The following is a 20,208-nucleotide window of genomic DNA, read 5'->3' on the forward strand; positions in this document are numbered from 1 at the left end:
AATTCAAAATGGGAAGCATTCAAAAAATTAATCTTGGAAGCTACTAGGCTTTACATACCAACTAAGAAATATTGTTCAAGGTTTTTTAGGTCTAAATGGATGTGAGATGAACTAATGAGACATGTGGCAGAGAAGAAAAATACATGGGATACATATAAATTAATGGGTGACATTGAAGCATATGATAGATATAAGTTGGTCTGTAACCAAGTCACAATGGAAATTAGGCAGGCAAAGGCAGATTATGAGAAATCTTTGGCAAAGGATGCAAAGAAAAACACAGTGTGTAAACTCTAGAAGGAAGGGGATGAATCAGATTGGTCCACTGGATATGATATCGATGGTTCAACTGTTGATGATCTTGCTCAGGTAGCTAACAAACTAAAATGTCTGCAATCCTCAGTACTTGTTCAGGTTTGTCGGACATATTCACCTTCGACATTCTCCTTTTCAACTTCAGCTATCTGGAATATCTTACTTGTGTATACATATGATATCACTATGAGCTGTTGGTAATTAGATAACGTACATATTTTTACTTACTGTTCAGTTAAAAGAATTGATAATGGCATATTATGCAATATGTTCAAATTATATTAGTTGTTTTGTAATATTCAATCGCGAGTTAGTTAGTTAGTTATTTGGTTTTTAGGAGCATTAGCAACTAAGGCCATATTGCTCCGGGATATGCGGTGGTCATTCCCTGACCTTTCTGCATCCTCCGTATTTGGTGGTGATAGGCTCGAACCCCAGTCTAATCAAGAAGCGTGTCTACACACTGCTGCTCCTTCCCACCTGGCTACGGAGGCGCCAGAATTATATTAGTATAGTACTAAAATATATTTTATAAAAAAATATCTCCTGGGCAGGGAAGTTAATTGTCTTTTTTCTCATAGACCCTTTACAAGGTTGTCTCTGGACATTTTTACACAGATAACCCATGCAAACAGCAAGGTCCTACTGTATGTACTGTAAAAATAAATTATTTTGAAATAAATAAGCAAAATGATCATATTCAAGTTGGCAGTATAAATATGTTTTGACTAAGAAGTTAGCATTTTCACTTTTAAAAATCTAAGTTAAAATTACACAATTATTAAGTATTATTATTTATTTTTATTCATTTTTCTATTTTTTGGAAAATCAAACTTTTTTTCCTTTCCAAGAAAGTCTCTAAATAGTAGAAACTTAGTTATGTTTCATAATTATGTTTTAGATTTCGATTTTAAAATAAAATATTCAACAGAAATATCTTCAGATATTTTAAGTATATTTAATGCTATTATTTATAACACATTTCCTTTTCAATGTCTAAATTACTATGTCAGTTACTGTGGACAGATATTTGTAAATAAAATATTTCCAGTGATAAAAGTCTGAACACTCTGATTTACTGTAGACGAGTGTATAGTGTGGTGACCTCGGGATTGTATAACAGGAATGGAAGGTGCACTTTTGTTTACACAAACTTCTTCAGTCTGAGTGCCTTTATTCATTATTTTGACTTTTGATGGGAGTATGGAAAATGCTGATGAATCTGATGGAGGCTGTGGAGAAGACAGAGATAAAAATGACTTGGACCTCATCTGAGATAAAATTATATCAGCAATCTTACTAGATATCACCTCCAATTCTTCATCCTAAATAGGAAAAAATGTTCTAGTTAATTCTAAATTCAAAACAGCACAGCAATTGTAAAAATAAATATAAATTACTTTGTTTATGTTGAGGAAAAATATCTACTCGTTTGATTTGAATGGTCTTTACAAAGAAATCAGTATTAGTCACAATCCAAAAAAGTAGCAACTTTTCATAATAGACAAATCAAGTAAGTCTGAAAGCCATGTTGCTTTGCAATGGGTATATATACCCCCCATCAATTGCTGCTGCATATACTTTGCAATAAAGGTAGAATGAATCTATTTTGTACAGATGGTATTCATTTGAACAAAGGTGTTGCAAGGATTTTTGCCAGTATCACTGAGGATACCCTAAGGGCCCTGGGAAACTGCTAGTTGGGAGGGAGGGAGAAGGATAATTTATATTTGCATTTATCTGATGATATAGGTCAAAGCAAATGCTTGCACTCACCTCATGAATTCTTGTGTGTTGCCACAACAGCCAATGTTGATAAGGTGTTCTGAGAATAGCAATGTTTCAAATGAGGGAGAAGATAAAGCTTAGATATAAACCTATATAACTTCAAGGGGTGTGTCAGGGTAGTAAACAACAGAAGATTACTTAGTCCCAACTTTATCTACAATAATGTCAGGAGTGTTGTCAATAAAATGGCTGAATTTGAACTCCTGGTTAAGACAACTAATGCTGATATAATAGGCCTAAAAGAAACATGGTACCACCCAGAAATTGGTGATGATGTATTACACTATGGTATGTATGATGTATTTAGGAAAGATAGGGAATACAGAAAGGTCATGCTTCTTATCAAAAGTAGCCTGAGTGCAAAAAGAGCTTTTGCTGAATCTGAAGTTACATTTGCCTGCATAGAATCTGTATGGTGTGAGTTGGAAGCAAAGGAACAATGAGAGTGGTAGTAATCTATCTACAGAGAAGAAATTTGTGAAACACATGAGAAGAGGTGTTACATACAGATGGAATGGGCAAGCAAGTGTGAATGTCTGTTTTATTATGGGTCACTTTAATCTGGCCCAGATTGTTTGGAATAAGTGGCAGGGAAACTCACAATGGGGAAAAACTTTTTTAAATAAACCAGATGATTATTTTTTGTACCAGGATATTAGAAAAATTACTAAGGGTAAGGATATTCTTGACCTCAACATTACTAAGGAATGAGATGACATCATAGGACTTAAAGTATAGGAACCACCAGAGCCAGAACTAGGCAATCCTACACCCGACACAAAATTGTTATAAGTACACCCTCATTATATGCAGGTAGTCAACCTTTCAGTAGCGTAATTGGGGATGTCGATGCCCGGGAGAAACATGTATTCCTAACCTTCACTTCCTAGCTCATTTCACAAATATACGTAGTCTCAATTCTAATCTCACCGATGTCCATTTCCACTTGCAGTCTGTCAAACTCCATGTACTTTTCCTGACAGAATCTCAATTATCGGGTGATTCAACTACTGCTCATCTGGGTTGCCCAAATTATTCGCTGTATGATTCCTTTCGCCTCAAAGATGATACTTGTGCATACGTCTGTTCCGATATTCCCTGTCAGAGACTTGGTAATTTGGAATCTCCTCTTTTTGATCTTCTCTGGCTTAAAATCTCTCTACCTCATTCTGTCAAATTCATCCATTGTCTCTACCATTCTCCCAACTTCGTTAATCACTTGGAGCTCTTTTGACTTGCTCTCTTTGCAACTTGATTTTCTCCAGTCCAACTTTCCTAACAGTGAGGTAATTTTCCTTGGTGATTTTAATGTTCACAACTCCAGCTGGCTTCCATTTTCTAGCAACACTGACCCAGCTGGTTGAGATGTCAAGGCTTTTGCAATTACTAATGACCTTGCACAGATTGTTCATTTACCTACAAGAATAGCATTAGCATTAGCAGAGGCATTTGATGTAAGAAAGCAAGCTTATGCAGCATCAGCCAAAAAAAAAAAAAAAAACCACTACTTCACCCCTCTGTTCGTTCAAAATACCTGTCCAGCTGAGCCTTAAACTTATTTAAGCTATCAACTTCCACGACAAGGGATGGAAGTCTGTTCCACCAACCAACCACCCGCTGGCTAAAGGCAAATTTCCGCACGTCTATCCTACATCTGTCTTTCCTCAATTTGAATTTATGCCCTCTCAGGTGATTGTTCTGAGCGAGAGAGGAATAATGCCATCAGCACTGAGCATGCTGAAACCATTCAAGGCTTTATACACCTCTATCAGATCACCTCGCTGGTGTCTAGTCTCCAGACACTGTAATTCGCAAAACTTAAGCATTTCTTCGTAAGAGCACCCCTTTGTTCCATTCACTAATCTTGTTGCCCTTCTCTGTACTCGTTCCAGCAGCTCTACATCCTTCTTGAAATGAGGCCTCCAGACCTGTATACAGTACTCTAGGTGTGGCCTGACCATTGCCTTATACAAGGGAATAATCACCTCCTTATCCCTGCTAGAAAAATTCCTATATATCATTGACAATACACCATGAGCTACTCTTGCAGCACGTCTGCACTGCTCAGAGAACTTCATATCTGCTGCACAACCACCCCCAGGTCCCTTTCATTCTCTACCACTGTCAGTGTAGTACCACAGAGTTGATACGTTGCTCTGGGGTTGCTGTTTCCCATGTGTAGTACTTTACATTTGTCAATGTTAAACTTCATTTGCCACCTCGAAGCCCATCTGCTCAACCTTTCCAGATCCTGTTGCAGCAGCATAGTGTCAGTAGTGTCCTTGACAACCCTGCCAACCTTCGTATCGTCTGCAAACTTGGATTGCAGACGATACGAAGCTTGATTAAGCTTGATATACCATCATCAATATCATTTATGAATACAGAAAACAATAATGGACCCAACACTGAGCCCTGAGGGACTCCACTAATAACATTAGTCCACGACGAGCAGTGTCCATTGATTACCACACTCTGTCTTCTCCCCCTCAGCCACCCCTTTATTCACAGCAGCAATTTGCCTCCAATGTCACACTGCTCCAATTTGTGCAGTAGTCTTCCATGTGCAACAGTATCAAAAGCCTTTCTAAGATCCAAGTATATAATATCAAAGTTATTCCCTGCATCCAGTTCCTTTGTGACTGCATCATAGTATCCAATCAAATTGGTCAGGCAAGACTTCTCCTTAACAAAACCATGCTGTGTCCGAGCTATAGCTGAAGTCTTGTCTAAATGATCCTGCAGTGCGTCTTAAACTAGTGCCTCCATTAATTTTCCTGAAACAGAAGTTAAACTCACAGGTCTATAATTACCTGTGTCAGCCTTTGATCCTCCTTTGTGAATTGGGGTGACATTTGCACATCTCCAGTCTGTGGGTACCTCCCCTGAGTCCAAGGAAGCTCTCATAATTATGGCTAAGGTTTTGCTTACTTCCTCTGCTGCCTCCGTTAATATAACTGGATAGATCCCATCCACCCCAGGTGCCTTTCTTGTGTTTATCTTCAACAATTTCTTTCCACTTTACTCTCAGTTATTACAAGATTCTCTAGCTTACTACTAGAGTTGAATACACCTCTGGCTTTCCCCTCGCTAAATAACTCCTCATGTGTGAATGTCGATGCAAAATATTCATTTAGTTTGTTAGCTACCTGAGCAGGATCATCAACAGTTGACCCATCGATATCAAGTGGACCAATCTGATTCATGCCCTTCCTTCTAGAGTTTACATAAGTAAAAAACTCTTTGCTGTTTTTCTTTGCATCCCTTGCAAAAGATTTCTCGTAATCTGCCTTCGCCTGCCTAACCTCCTTTGTAACTTGGTTACAGATCAACTTGTATCTGTCATAGGCTTCTGTGTCACGTGTTACTTTGTATGTATCCTATGCATGTTTCTTCTCTGCCATATGCCTCATCAGTTCATCTGACATCCATTTAGGACTAAACCTTGAACAATATTTCTCAGTTGGTATGTAAAGCCTGGCTTCCAAGATAAGTTCTTTGAATGCTTCCCATTTTGCATTTGCTGTTGGTAACATCATCAGTTGGTCCCACTGTATAGAATTTAAATACTGTCTCAGTCCATCATAGTCGCCTTTATGAAAGCAATAACCCTTCCTTTACCCCCAATGGTAGTTACCTCTTTGAGTAAATCCCACTTCAGCACACTGTGATCACTGCCACCTAGTGGTTCATTTATCTGCAGATTCTTAATGCATGAAGAATCACTGCTGATAATCATATCAAGAGTATCCCTGGCAGCTTGTCTGCATTGCTCAGAAAACTTCATATCTGCCTGCACAATTACTCCCAGGTCTTTTTCATTTTCTACCACCTTAAGTGTAGTACCACACAGTTGGTACGTTTCCCTGAGGTTACTTCTACTCATATGCAGTACTTTGCATTTGTCAAGGTTAAACTGAAGTTTATCCTTGCCGTACTTTGCATTTGTCAAGGTTAAACTGAAGTTTAACCTTGACAAATGCAAAGTACGGCAAAGTACTGCATGTTATTAATAAGCTCAATCTAGATTTTGAACAGGCTAAGAGCAGAAAACTTGCTTCTTGCAGTAATGAACTTACTCCTGTTATTTGCCACCTTTTTTCACTTTCCTGTTCCAAAGGTGTTTTTCCTTCTGCTTGGAAATTTGCTCACATCCAGACAGTTCCTAAAAACGGTGACAAATCCCTCCCATCCAATAATCGTCCCATTGCAATTACTTCTACTCTTTCTAAAGAATGATGAAATCAATTAACTGCCAACTTTTAAACTACCTAGAAACATTCCGTCTGATCAACAATCCCCAGTATGGATTCCGTCAGTGTCAATCCGCTGGTGATATTCTGGCTTATGTTACCCCTTTATGGACAAATTCAATGGAAAAGTTCGGTGAAATACAAGCAGTTGCTCTTGACATCCCAAAGGCTTTCGATCATGTTTAGCATAAAGGTCTTCTAAATAAGCTTCCATCTTATGATTTGTCGATTGTTTTTTGTAATTGGTTATCCATTTTTCTCTCTGATCGCTCATTGAGGGTGATGGTGAATAGAACTCTGTCTTCTAATTTCTCCACTAATGTTGTTGTTGTTATTTGGTTTTTAGGAGCATTAGCAACTAAAGCCATATTGCTCCGGGGATATGCAGTGGTCATTCCCTGACCTTTTAGCATCCTCTGTATTCTGTGGTCACGGGCTTGAACCCCAGTCTGATCAAGAAGCATATGCTACATACTGCCGCTCCTGCCCACCTGGTTACGGAGGCACCTCTCCACTAATGCTGGTGTCCCCCAAGGTTCAGTTCTTTCCCCGACTCTTTTCCTCTTGTATATTAATGATCTTCTTCCATTGCATGGAAATCCTATCCATGGGTTTGCTGATGATAGTACATTGCATTCCATTTTCCATTTTGAGAAACTTTGGCCTGCTGAATCAGCTTCAACTTCTCGATATCGACTACCAATTCCTTAAATGTCGATCTCCAGGGGCAAAGACAACTTCGTTGATTTCAATCCTTCTAAAACTCAGTCTTGTCTTATATCTCGCAAAAAGGATTCTTCTGCTCCTATGCTTATCTTTAGTGACACTCCGATTTCTAGACAAAATGATATATCTCTTTTGGGAATTACCCTGACTTCTAATCTCTCTTGGCACAAGCACATTACAAATATTGCTTCCTCTGCATCTAAAAAACTTGGTTTTCACTTTTTCTCTCAGTGTTACTTTTCTTCCAAACAGCTGTGTACTCTGTACAAATCACAAATCCACCCTACCAAGGAATATTGTTCCCACATCTGCGGTGGTTCTCCCAAAACCTCTCTCAGGCTTCTAAATTCCATTCAGAAGAGAGCAGTTAGGTTAATTAATGACTCCTCTATAACAGTCTCTCTCCACTTGCTGTCTCATAGACGTACTGTTTCTGCTGCTTGCCTTTTCTACAGATACTTCCATGGGCACTGTTCTTCTGAATTGGCTTCTGTAATTCCTGCTCTCTCTCTCTCTCCGTCAAAACAGTCTGAACACATACCGCCAGCAACCAACATTGGTTTATTTTCCAACTTCAAACTCACAGAACCAACTTTTCATCTTCCTCTTTTTTTCATTCAACTGCCGTTTTCTGGAACAACCTTCCTTCATTCGTATTTCCTGAAAATTATAGTGTACTGAAGTTCAAGTCTAATGTCAACAAATATCTTCTTCCCTCTTCCCAACCTCCAACCCAAGAACAGTACTAAGTTCTATAGGTTCTAATACCTTTCATGTTTGGGGTTTTTATAAAAAAGAAAAAAACTTAACCTGATTGCAATAGATAATTCCTTCAGTTTGCATCCCTGAAGCTCAATAGTACCTTGGAAAAATTTCCCCCTTGCTATGCCTCTGCAATATTTATGAATTTATAAAAATCAATATTACAGTGGTCTACGATTTGCATATATTGATTAATAAAATAATTTAAATAATATAATGAATATAACAAAGCAAATATACCAAAGAAAAAGAAACTGACAAATATTCGTTTATATCTGCAGAGAATTTGATTCTATATAAACTATAAAGAAATTACATATAACTATAAAGAAATTAATATAACTATAAAGAAATTACATATAACTATAAAGAAATCAGTAAACCAGATAGTTTGTTTATGTATCTTGTATCCTGCTCTCAGGGCTTAGAGGGGGAACAGGTATTCTGTGTGTTATCAGACACTCAGTCTAAAACACTGATGGATCCAATATCTTTCTATTGCAGAAGATTTGGGAGAAGTCCGGTTGGACTACTCCCTAAAATCCACTCATGCACACCTTCTCGATGGTAAGCCCTGTTACGTCACTTAGGTGGCAGCGAACATGTAGAGTAGTTCTCTTCAAGACGCCAGGTCAGCGTGAAGAGGAAGAGACCAAACCCTCCAGCATATGACAGCACGACAAAATAAATGGCCCTCAGTCCCCAGCAGCTTTCACTCCCCCTCTTATGGCAGTGAGAGGATCAGAGTGGAAGCAGAGGGTGCTAAGAATCTCTGGGCACGACCAGGCTGCCATGCACGGAAACTGAACTTGGCCTGTTACAACGTAAGATCACTCATCAGTGAAGACAGGATATTAGAGCTGGAAAAGGAATTAGAAAATGTGAATTGGAATATCATCGGTTTGGCTGAAACAAGAAGAAGAAGAAATGAATCACTTATAAATTTATCAAGTGGAAATCTGCTGTACACTAATGGAAACAGTTGAAAGGAGTGAAGGTGGAGTTGGGTTTCTGGTCCATAAAGATTTAAAAAAAAACAACATTTTGGAATTCAAAAGTACATCACCAAGGGTGTCAAGACTAATACTCAAGATTTCTAAGAGGTACAAGCTAAAGGTTAGAATGATTTATGCACCAACATCGAGCCATGATGATGAAGAGGTTGAAGAAATGTACACCAAAATTGAGACTTCTAGATGAGCAGAAAACCCACTATACTCTTATTATGGGAAACTTCAATGCCAAGGTGTGAAAAAGATAAAACGGCGCAGAAAGGGGAACTATAGGAAATTTTGGAATTGGTGAAAGAAATGAAAGAGGTGAAAGACTTATGGAATTTGCAGAATCTCAAGGATTGTCAGTAATGAACACTTTTTCAAGAAAAGGGTGAACAGAAAGTGGACATGGTAGAGTCCAAATGGATTAACAACTAATGAAATCGACTTCATCCTCACTAACAGAAGATATATTGTGAATGATGTTACCGTCCTGAATAAGGTAAATGTTGGAAGTGATCACAGAATGGTAAGATGTACACTTGATATAGATGTAGGAAAGGAAAGGAAAAAACTGACTTGAGTAAATAATACAAAGGTCTTTGAGATAACAGAAGAGGAGAAAAAGCAGAATGTACTGGAACTTAAGAACAAGGTTGAGCTTCTGCAGACTGCTCTCGATATCGACGAGGTATATTACAACTTTCTGAAAGTGATAAAGCCCAAGAAACCTATAGGGAAAAAGAAATCCAAAGAAGACAAAATTAGTCAAGAAGCACTTGTTATGATGAACCGAAGGTGACAAATGAAGAGCAAGATAAACACTGACAAGGAGAAAATTGAGTACACTGAGTTATGCAAAGCCATTAGAAAGAGATTCAGAGAGGACATAAGAAGATTTAACACAAGAAAAGTAGAACAAGCATTAAGGGAAAACAAAGGACTTAAATCAGCAGCCATTAGCAGTAACATAGAAAGAGAAATGATACTGAAACTGAAGAATAGTGATGGTGTACTTATAAATAGCACAGAAGGCATAATTCAAATAGCAGAACACTACTATAGAGAATTATACAAGGAGCGAGGGAATGATGCCAGCAGAGGGGAAGCTGGATCGCAATTCAGCAATACACACGACATACCCGATATTCTTTCTGATGAGGTAGAACATGCATTGAAGAAAATGAAGCATCAGAAAGCCCCGGGGGAAGATGAAGTTATTGTACAGTTGTTAAAAGTGGGAGGAAAAGACATTACACCAAAACTGACAAGGCTCTTCACAAAGTGCATTAGAAAAGGTGTGATGCCTAAGCAGTGGAATAATGCAATCATAGTTTTGCTGCATAAGAAAGGAGATAAATTAGAAATTGGAAATTATAGACCAATTAGCTTGTTATCCCACATCTACAAGTTGTTCACAAGGGTCATTACTAACAGATTAGAAAGAATACTTGATGAGAATCAACCAAAAGGGCAAGCTGGCTTTAGGACAGGATTCTCAACTATGGATCACCTTCACTAATGTCACAGCTAATGGAGAAAGCAAATGAATATAAAACACCATTATGCCTGGCATTTGTGGATTATGTAAAGGCATTTGACTCCATACAGCATAAGGAAATGTTTCGGGCACTGGAAAGACAGGGCACAGATACCACATATATTATGATTTTGAAGAAAATATATGAGAAAGCTACCTCCTTTATTAGACTAGACAAAGACAGTAGCAAATTTAAAATCGAGAAAGGAGTTCGACAAGGAGACACAATATCTCCAAAGCTGTTTACTGCTGCCCTTGAGGAAGCTGTCAGAAGATTAGACTGGTCACAGAAAGGAGTCAATGTGAATGGAGAGTACCTAAACCATTTACGATTTGCAGATGGCATTGTGGTCATAAGCCACGATCCCAAAGAATTAGAGGAAAATCTTAATCAGTTATGCACAGTTAGTAAAGATTTTGGACTGAAGATGAATATGGCTAAAACAACAGTAATAATGAATAAGTATGCCACAGAAAGGGACATAATGATTGAAGGAACAGTAATTGAAAAGGTGGAGTCATATACTTATCTGGGACAAGTTATTAGCTGTAATAATAATAAATGGAATAATCAGGGAATAAACTTGGAGCTCTTTAACTTCCTTTTTTTTGCAACTTGACTTTCTCCCGCCCAACTTTCCTAACAGTGAGGTAATTTTCCTTGGTGATTTTAATGTTCACAACTCCAGTTGACTTCCGTTTTCTAGTCACACCGACCCAGCTGGTCGAGATGCTGAGGCTTTTACTTGCAATTACTAATGACCTAATGACAGATTGTTCATTTACCTACAAGAATCCTGACAATCCTAACCATACAGCCAACACGCTTGAACTTTTTCTCGCAAACAACTCTTCTAAGTATATGGTCAAAGCGAGAGGTCCTTTAGACACCTCAGATCACAATCTGGTGATTGTCTCTTCTCCAATGGAGCCTTTATCTTATGGCTATTTCCAACCTCGTATTGTTTGGCATTACAAAAATGCAAAATGGGATGACCTGCAAGATTTCTTTTCCTATTATTATTAGTATTATTTATTGTTATTGTAATTTGGTTTTTTTTTTTTAGGAGCATTAGCAACTAAGGCCATATTTCTACGGGATATGCGGTGGTCATTCCCTTACCTTTCTGCATCCTCCGTATTTGTTGGTGACGGGCTCGAACTCTGGTCTAATCTAGAAGCATGTGCTACACACTGCTGCTCCTTCCCACCTGGCTATGGAGGCGCCGTTTCTTTTCTTCTTTTCCTTGTTCGGATTACTGTTTCAAAACTTCTGATGTCAACTTTTGTTCAGATCGTGTCAGAGAAATATTCTTGTAGGAATGGAATCATTTATTCCATGCTTCACTTTAAAATCTCTTCCTTTATCTAAATCTTGGTTTTCCAATAAATGTGCTAAGGTTGTTCAAGAGAAAAACGTTGCATATCGTAATTGGCTTGTTTCCAATTCTTCAGTTTCATTTTCTGCCTACACCAAAGCTCGCAACAATTGTAAAGCAGTTATTAATCAGTCCAAACTAGATTTTGAACAGGCTAAGAAAACTTACTTCTTGCCCTAATGGTAGCCGAGCATTCTGGTCTCTTGCTAAAGCTGTTGGCCACAACTTTTGCCCATCTCTGTTCCCACCTCTGTCAAAACCAGATGGTTCTGTTGTCACATCAGGCAAGGATAAAGCTGATCTGCTAGCATCCCATTTTGCCTTCCAACTCATGTATTAATGATCTTGGTAAAACACCTCCCACCATTCCCAACACGCTCCATTCAATGCCTCCTGTGGTCTTCCATCAAAAGGATGTCAGGATTTTGACGAATCTTGATGCTAAGAAAGCTCCAGGTGCTGATGGTATTTCTCCACTTGTTCTCAAAACCTGTGCTCATGAACTTACTCCTGTCCTTTTCCACCTTTTTCCACTTTCTTATTCGAAAGGTATTTTTCCTTCTGCTTGGAAATTTGCTCATACCCTGCCAGTTCCTAAAAAGGTTGACAAATCCCTCCCATCCAATCATCGTCCCATTGCAATTACTTTTACTCTTTCTAAACAAATGGAGAAATCAATTAACCGCCAACTACCTAGAAACTGTCCATCTGATCAAGGACCGCCAGTATGGATTCCATCAGTGTCGATTCACTGGTGATATTCTGGCTTATGTTACCCATTTATGGACAAATTCAATGGAAAAGTTCCGTGAAACACAAGCAGTTGCTCTTGACATCTCAAAGGCTTTCGATTGTGTTTGGCATAAAGGTCTTCTAAAGAGGCTTCCATCTTATGGTTTGCCAACTGTTTTTTGTAATTAGTTATCCAGTTTTCTCTCTGATTGATGACAGAGAGCCATGGCAGATGGCTCTCTGTCTTCTAACTTCTCCACTAATGCTGGTGTCCCCCAAGGTTCAGTTCTTTTCCCCACTCTTTTCCTCTTGTATATTAATGACCTTCTTCCAATGACTGGAAATCCTATCAATTAGTTTTGCCGATGATAGCACATTGCATTCCACTTTCCATTTTAAGAAAGCTTGCCCTGCTGAATCAGCTTCGACTTCTCGAATATCCGCTACCAATTCCTTCAGTGTTGATCTCCAGTGACAACTTGGTTGATTTCAATCCTTCTAAAACTCAGTCTTGTCTTATATCTGACAAAAAGGATTCTTCTGCTCCTATGTTTATCTTTGGTGACACTCCGATTTCTAGGTAAAATGATATATCTCTTTTGGGATTACCCTGATTTCTAACCTCTCTTGGCACAAGCATATTACCAATATTGCTTCCTCTGCATCTAAAAAATTTGGTTTTCTCTTTTGCTCTTGCCGTTACTTTTCTTCCAAACAGGTGTTCACACTGTACAAATTGTAAATGTGCTCTAGCATGGAATATTGTTCGTACATCTCGGGCGGTGCCCCCAAAACCTCTCTCAGGCTTCCAGGTTCTATTCAGAAGAGGGCAGTTAGGTTAATTAATGACTTCTCTCAAACAGAGTCTCTCCACTAGCTGTCTCATAGATGTACTTTTTCTGCGGCATGCCTTTTCTACAGGTACTTCCATGGGCACTGTTCTTCTGAATTGTCTTCTATAATTCCCACTCTCTCTTTTTCAAAACAGTTCGAACAAGTGCCACTACCAGCCAACATCCATTTACTGTCCAACTTCAAACCCACAGAACCAACTTTTCATCTTCCTCGTTTATTCATTCAACTGCCATTTTCTGGAACAACCTACCTTCTTACGTATTTCCTGAAAATTACAGTCTACAGAAGTTCAAGTCTAATGTCAACAAATATCTTCTTCCGTCTTCTCAACCTCCAACCCAAGCACGGTACTAAGTACTATAGGTTCTAATACCTCTCGTGTTTGGGGTTTTCATAAAAAAAAAAAAAAAAAAAAAATTAGTCATATGTTGCAAGGAAGTCGTAGGCATTTGGTGCACTGGCCAGGAGACCAAAAAAAAAAACCACAAGTAGATAAGAAAATATAAATTATTTGATTCCCTCCTCACATAGTGTTGAACTGAAAGAGCAGATCCCATCACATGGTCTCCTAAGTCACTAGATTTGACTCCTTGAGATTTCTGTGTTTTTGGGAGTATGTTAAAGACCTTGTGTACCAAACACTTGTGCAGGATTTGGCTTAGCCGTGGCAGTGAATAATCATAGCTTGGGAATCCACATGCCAGATGCTGCTAAACACCTGCCAAGAGATAGAATACTGTCTTGATTTCTGCTGGGCTACCAAAGGTGGTGCACAATTGGAGTTCTACTGATTCTGGAAGTTTGTATATCTGTGAGTAAAAAAAATCATGATCGCCATTAGTTTAAGGAATATATACAATTTTTTTTGCTAGTAATTCTATTGGACAATAAGTATTTTATTGAAATACTTATTTTTTTTTGTGTTTTCTCCTAACCCCCTAATTTCTATGGAGCCTTAGTCTTGCCAAATGCAGTACTTCTTTAGGAGAATGCATTCCTACAGTTGGTAAGGGATTATTGTAATATTACAACTCTTCTCAACGTACTGGAGCTGCTCGACAGAAGTAAAAGCATAGGCATGCAGGAAAATTACACTGAAGCACAACCTTTATTAGGGGGAAAGAGCAGCACTCATTCTCTCAAAAATGACCACTACAACATCACTAAACTTGACATGATATGCAGATTCATTATTCTGGATAAAACGTTTGCATTAAAAAAATTTTTAGGTGATTAGAAAACCCGAAATATGTAGTAAATTATCTTCAGATTCCACTAAGAGCCTGGATAAACATAATATGCTCATTAATAACAGATAAAACAGACCATACTACTCATAAATTATTTCTATAACCCAAAAATTTGGAACTACATTTCATTTTTGGAAATATGAAAGCCCACAAGGAAGGCCTTCCAGAGACTATAAAAATCTCATTGTAGTTCTCAAAGAAACTATAAAAATCTCATTAGAGATGCTCCAACTGACTTAATATTAGTATTAGCTATATGGCACAAAGAAGCCTCAGACTTTCACTGCATCAGTAAAAAAATTAAATAAAATAAAAATACCATAAACTGCCTATGTAATCAATCATAGCTATGCCCATAGCTATCAATCCAGTTGACTTCTGAATTTCCTCAACCTATTGGTGTGAACCTACGAAAGAAATTAATGTAATTAAAAACTTAAAAAGGTTTTAGGGCCGAAAGCCTCAGACTATGGAAATTTCACTAATCGAACAAGTTAGTGCACAGCATCATATTAGTTTGTAGTAAATCACCTTAGCAGGTGAAATGGCATTATGTTTGTTTTATTGTGAATTCTGTCAAAACAAGATGCCTTGAAGTAGCACTACCTCGAATAATCAACGCTTCACCAGTGGAGAAGACTATCTTACTTATTCTCACAGATTCCCAGATTCCAGGTCAAAGTCAAAGTATTTTATTATTTTTTTGGCGGGCTCCAGGGTTTCCCCTATTCACCGCTGAAAGTAATCTATACATTGGGTACAATTTATAATGATTAATTGTACATAAAAGTACAATGATTAGTTATACATAAAGAGTACAATGATTAGTTATACATAAAGAGTACAATGATTAATTATACATAAAAGACTATTTACAATGGTGGTACATAAGAAGACTATATACAGTGGTGGTACATAAAAGACTATATACAATGATGGTACATAAATAAATACTGGGCTTCGGAGTCCAGCAGACTGATCAATACATCAGGTAAGAGTAATTCAAAGAAGCAGTCTAGCATTTTACTGAACCTCAGGAGCAAGAATTCTTTTTCTCCGTTTAAACAATTTCTCTGCATAGGTGGAGAAGGCAGTGTAATATTCAGAACAGTTAACCAATCTCGGCAGTTCGGAGCAGTCAAATACATTTGTGAGAAGTTGAAAGTCTAGTCTTAAATCGTCGTACAGAGGACAATGAAAGACGAGGTGCTCAACAGTTTCTTGAGCACCACAACTACAGAGAGGAGTGTTACTTAATCCTAGTGAGAACAATTTGAAGTTAAGACTTCCATGACCGGTATATAAAAACGTAACGTATAAACCAGGATTGAACCAGTCCATTTTCTTGTCATAATCAACAACCTCGGGAAAAAACTTAAACGTCTCCCTACCCAAAGTAGAGGTGGACCAGGTATTTTGCCACGCTCTACAACATTCATTTCTCATTCTTTTAATGTCTACCTTTTCTTGCAAGTCAGTATTATACGTTATACCATTTACAATCGCAGGAACATTTTTTCTTCTACAATATAAAAGATAATGTAACGTTACTTCATATTGGATTGGCAGTCGATGATTGCCCAGCTATGAAGTATAACTCCACAATATGAGAGATGCCAGATGGTGTGCAATGGGTGGTGGTATCCGCCGCAGTATACATAACATTAGTCTTCTCGTAACATTTGATGCAAAAAAGCAAGCTTATGCAGCATCAGCCAAAAAAAATAAATAAATAAACAAATAAAAAATAACCACTTCCACTTCACCCCTCTGTTCGTTTGAAATACCTGTCCAGCTTAGCCTTAAACTTATTTAGGCTATCAACTTCCACGACAAGGGATGGAAGTCTGTTCCTCCAACCAACCACCGGCTGGCTAAAGGCAAATTTCCGCACGTCTATCCTACATCTGTCTTTCCTCAAGGCATATCAGAGCAACTCTTTGTAAAGGCATTCACAATGTGAGATATAACAAAAATGATGCCATTTCACCTACTTCTGTGATTTACTATGAACTGTGATGTTCGATTTGTAATTGAAAAAACTTGTGTTTGATTTGTAATTTAAAAAACTTGCTGACGAAAAGAAAACTTCTTACAATCCAGCCTAAAACTCCTCCTGTAATTTGAATTTGTGGCCCTAGTTCTGTAATCATTTATAACACTTAAAATTTAACACTCGCTCATTTATTTTACTTTCTCTTCTGAAAGCCTTATAGACCTTAATCTGGTCCTCTCTAAGGTGTCTGGTTGCCAAGCTCTGTAGCCCACATGCTCAAAATCATTCCACTCTTGGACACAGTAATCCAAGCTTTTCTTTTTTATGAAATCCCCAAATATGAAAGGTATTAGAACCTACAGTACTAAGTATCACACTTGGATTGAAAACCAAAAGACAAAAGTTACTTGTTGACATTCACTTGAATTCTGTAGGCTGTAATTTTTGAGAAACACATGTGAAGGAAAGTTGTTCAAGAAAAGAGGAGTAGAAGGAATAAATGAGAAAAAGGAAAAGTTGGTTCTGAGAGTTTGGAGTTGGACAGTGAATGGATGCTGAGAAGTCTAAAGTCGTTTGGAAAGGATCAGGAAAATTAGAGATGACAATTCAGAAGAACACTGAACATGGAAGTATCTATAGAAAAGGCACACAGCAGAAACAGAACAATGGAAAGTGGAAACTACAAATATGAAAAGAATAATGACAAAACTAGAAATGGTGAGGTTTAGGAGTCTAAAAAAAATGTGTAAGATACCTACCAAGCAATCAATATTTTTAATTTCACCTAAATTATTACATATTTTTGACCTGACAGATGAATCAAATTGTGGTTTTTCTAATAATTGCTGCAATTTCCCATCTGGTCTTCTGGACATCGCTATTTTCGAGAAACTCCTCATGAAATCTGCCTTTTCAGCATCTGCAGGATATATTTTCTTTTGGCAATCATCAGATAAATTTTCACTTTGTGCATCAGAATTATCTTCTTTACAAATTGTGCTAGAAGACTCCACACTGTTTTGAGCACATGTAACTAAATAGTCAACTGGAGATATTGTATTCTGTTTGTCACCACAACTAGCTTTTGTTCCTGAAAAATTAATTTTAAAAAATTCACTTAAATATTTTTTAAATTTTATTAAATAAAAATAAAAAATTAATTAAAACATTAAAATTTTATTAACACAGAGGTATACACTGGGACATTCAAAGCTTCACACAATTTCAGCTTCTGTGTCTATTTGGCCAATACAGCTAAACCTCCCCATCAAACAAAAGTATTTCTCCATTGAAAACATAAAATCTCTGTTAGTTATTATGCAAAGTAGAAAAATGCAGTATGAAAAATGCAGAAAAGCACATATAGTTATCAAGAATAGTTAAGCATATTCTTGATAATTATAATTATAAGCACCTGCTGATAAAAAAGAATTAAAAATTAGCAGCACCTCTTGCATCCAACTGTTCAAGAATACAGATTTTTCTATTGACTATTTCTGTTTGCCCTCTCAAGGTAATTAGCATTAGCAGTAGTAGAGGCATTTGATGCAAGAAAGCAAGCTTATGCAGCATCAGCCAAAAAAAAAAAAAAAAAACCCACTTCCACTTCACCCCTCTGTTTGTTCAAAATACCTGTCCAGCTGAGCCTTAAACTTATTTAGGCTGTCAACCTCCACCAGAAGGGATGGAAGTCTGTTCCACCAACCAACCACCCGCTGGCTAAAGGCAAATTTCCGCACGTCTATCCTACATCTGTCTTTCCTCAATTTGAATTTACGCCCTCTCAAGTGATTTTTCTGAGCTAGAGGAAGAATCCCATCAGCATTGAGCATGCTTAAACCATTCAAGGCTTTATACACCTCTATCAGATCACCTCGCTGGTGCCTAGTCTCCAGACACTGTAATTTGCAAAACTTAAGCCTTTCTTCGTAAGAGCACCCCTTTGTTCCATTCACTAATCTTGTTGCCCTTCTCTGTACTCGTTCCAGCAGCTCTACATCCTTCTTGAAATGAGGCCTCTAGACCTGTATACAGTACTCTAGGTGTGGCCTGACCATCGCCTTATACAATGGAATAATCACCTCCTTATCCCTGCTGGAAAAATTCCTGTATATCATTGACAATACTCCATGAGCTACTCTTGCAGCCCGTCTGCACTGCTCGGAGAACTTCATATCTGCCTGCACAACCACCCCCAAGTCCCTTTCATTCTCTACCACTGTCAGTGTAGTACCACAGAGTTGATACGTTGCTCTGGGGTTGCTGTTTCCCATGTGTAGTACTTTACATTTGTCAATGTTAAACTTCATTTGCCACCTCTCAGCCCATCCGCTCAACCTTTCCAGATCCTGTTGCAGCAGCATAGTGTCAGTAGTGTCCTTGACAACCCTGCCAACCTTTGTATCGTCTGCAAACTTGGACATTAAGCCCGATATACCATCATCAATATCATTTATAAATACAGAAAATAATAATGGACCCAACACTGAGCCCTGAGGGACTCAACTAATAACATCAGTCCACGATGAGCAGTGTCCATTGATTACCACTCTCTGTCTTCTCCCCCTCAACCACCCCTTTATCCATAGCAGCAATTTGCCTCCAATGTCACACTGCTCCAATTTGTGTAGCAGTCTTCCATGTGCAACAGTATCAAAAGCCTTTCTAAGATCCAAGTATATAATATCAAAGTTATTCCCTGCATCCAGTTCTTTTGTGACTGCATCATAATATCCAATCAAGTTGGTCAGGCAAGACTTCCCCTTAACAAAACCATGCTGTGTCTGAGCTATAACTGAAGTCTTGTCTAAATGATCCTGCAGTGCTTCTTTAACCAGTGCCTCCATTAATTTTCCTGGAACAGAAGTTAAGCTCATAATTACTTGTGTCAGCCTTTGATCCTCCTTTGTGAATTGGGGTCACATTTGCACATTTCCAGTCTATGGGTACCTCCCCTGAGTCCAAGGAAGCTCTCATAATTATGGCTAAGGGTTTGCTTACTTCCTTTGCTGCCTCCTTTAATATAACTGGATAGATCCCATCCACCCCGGGTGCCTTTCTTGTGTTTATCTTCAGCAGTTTCTCCTCCACTTTACTCCCAGTTATTTCAAATTTCTGTAGCTTACTGCTACAGTTGAATACACCTCTGGCATTCCCCTTGCTGAATAACTCCTGATGTGTGAATGTCGATGCAAAATATTCATTTAGTTTGTTAGCTACCTGAGCAGGATCACCAACAGTTGACCCATCAATATCAAGTGGACCAATCTGATTCATCCCCTTCCTTCTAGACTTTACATAAGTAAAGAACTCTTTGCTGTTTTTCTTTGCATCCCTTGCCAAGGATTTCTCGTAATCTGCCTTCGCCTGCCTAACCTCCTTTGTAACTTGGTTGCATATCAACTTGTATCTATCATAGGCTTCTGTGTCATGTGTTAATTTGTATGTATCCCATGCATTTTTCTTCTCTGCCATATGCCTCATTAGTTCATCTGACATCCATTTTGGCCTAAACCTTGAACAATATTTCTTAGTTGGTATGTAAAACCTAGTAGCTTCCAAGATAAGTTCTTTGAATGCTTCCCATTTTGAATTTGCTGTTGGTAACATCATCAGTT

At 38.1% G+C, this 20,208-nt stretch overlaps 1 protein-coding gene across 1 annotated transcript in view; it reads right to left on the minus strand.

The window, feature by feature from the left end:
- Positions 1-1,328: 1,328 nt before the first annotated feature.
- LOC150090426 (uncharacterized) overlaps positions 1,329-20,208 on the minus strand; it is a 61,475-nt gene continuing 42,595 nt past the window's right edge. The window contains exons 3-4 of the mRNA XM_090390309.1: positions 17,350-17,681; positions 1,329-1,640 (exon numbers count right to left, since the gene is read on the minus strand). Of these exons, the coding sequence (XP_090246435.1) occupies positions 1,329-1,640; positions 17,350-17,681 (644 nt within the window). The remainder of the gene's footprint in view (positions 1,641-17,349; positions 17,682-20,208) is intronic.

The sequence above is a fragment of the Mastigoproctus giganteus genome, chromosome 2, assembly GCF_048544385.1.
Source record: "Mastigoproctus giganteus isolate SK-2022 chromosome 2, ASM4854438v1, whole genome shotgun sequence".
In the NCBI taxonomy this organism is placed as follows: Eukaryota; Metazoa; Arthropoda; class Arachnida; order Uropygi; family Thelyphonidae; genus Mastigoproctus; species Mastigoproctus giganteus.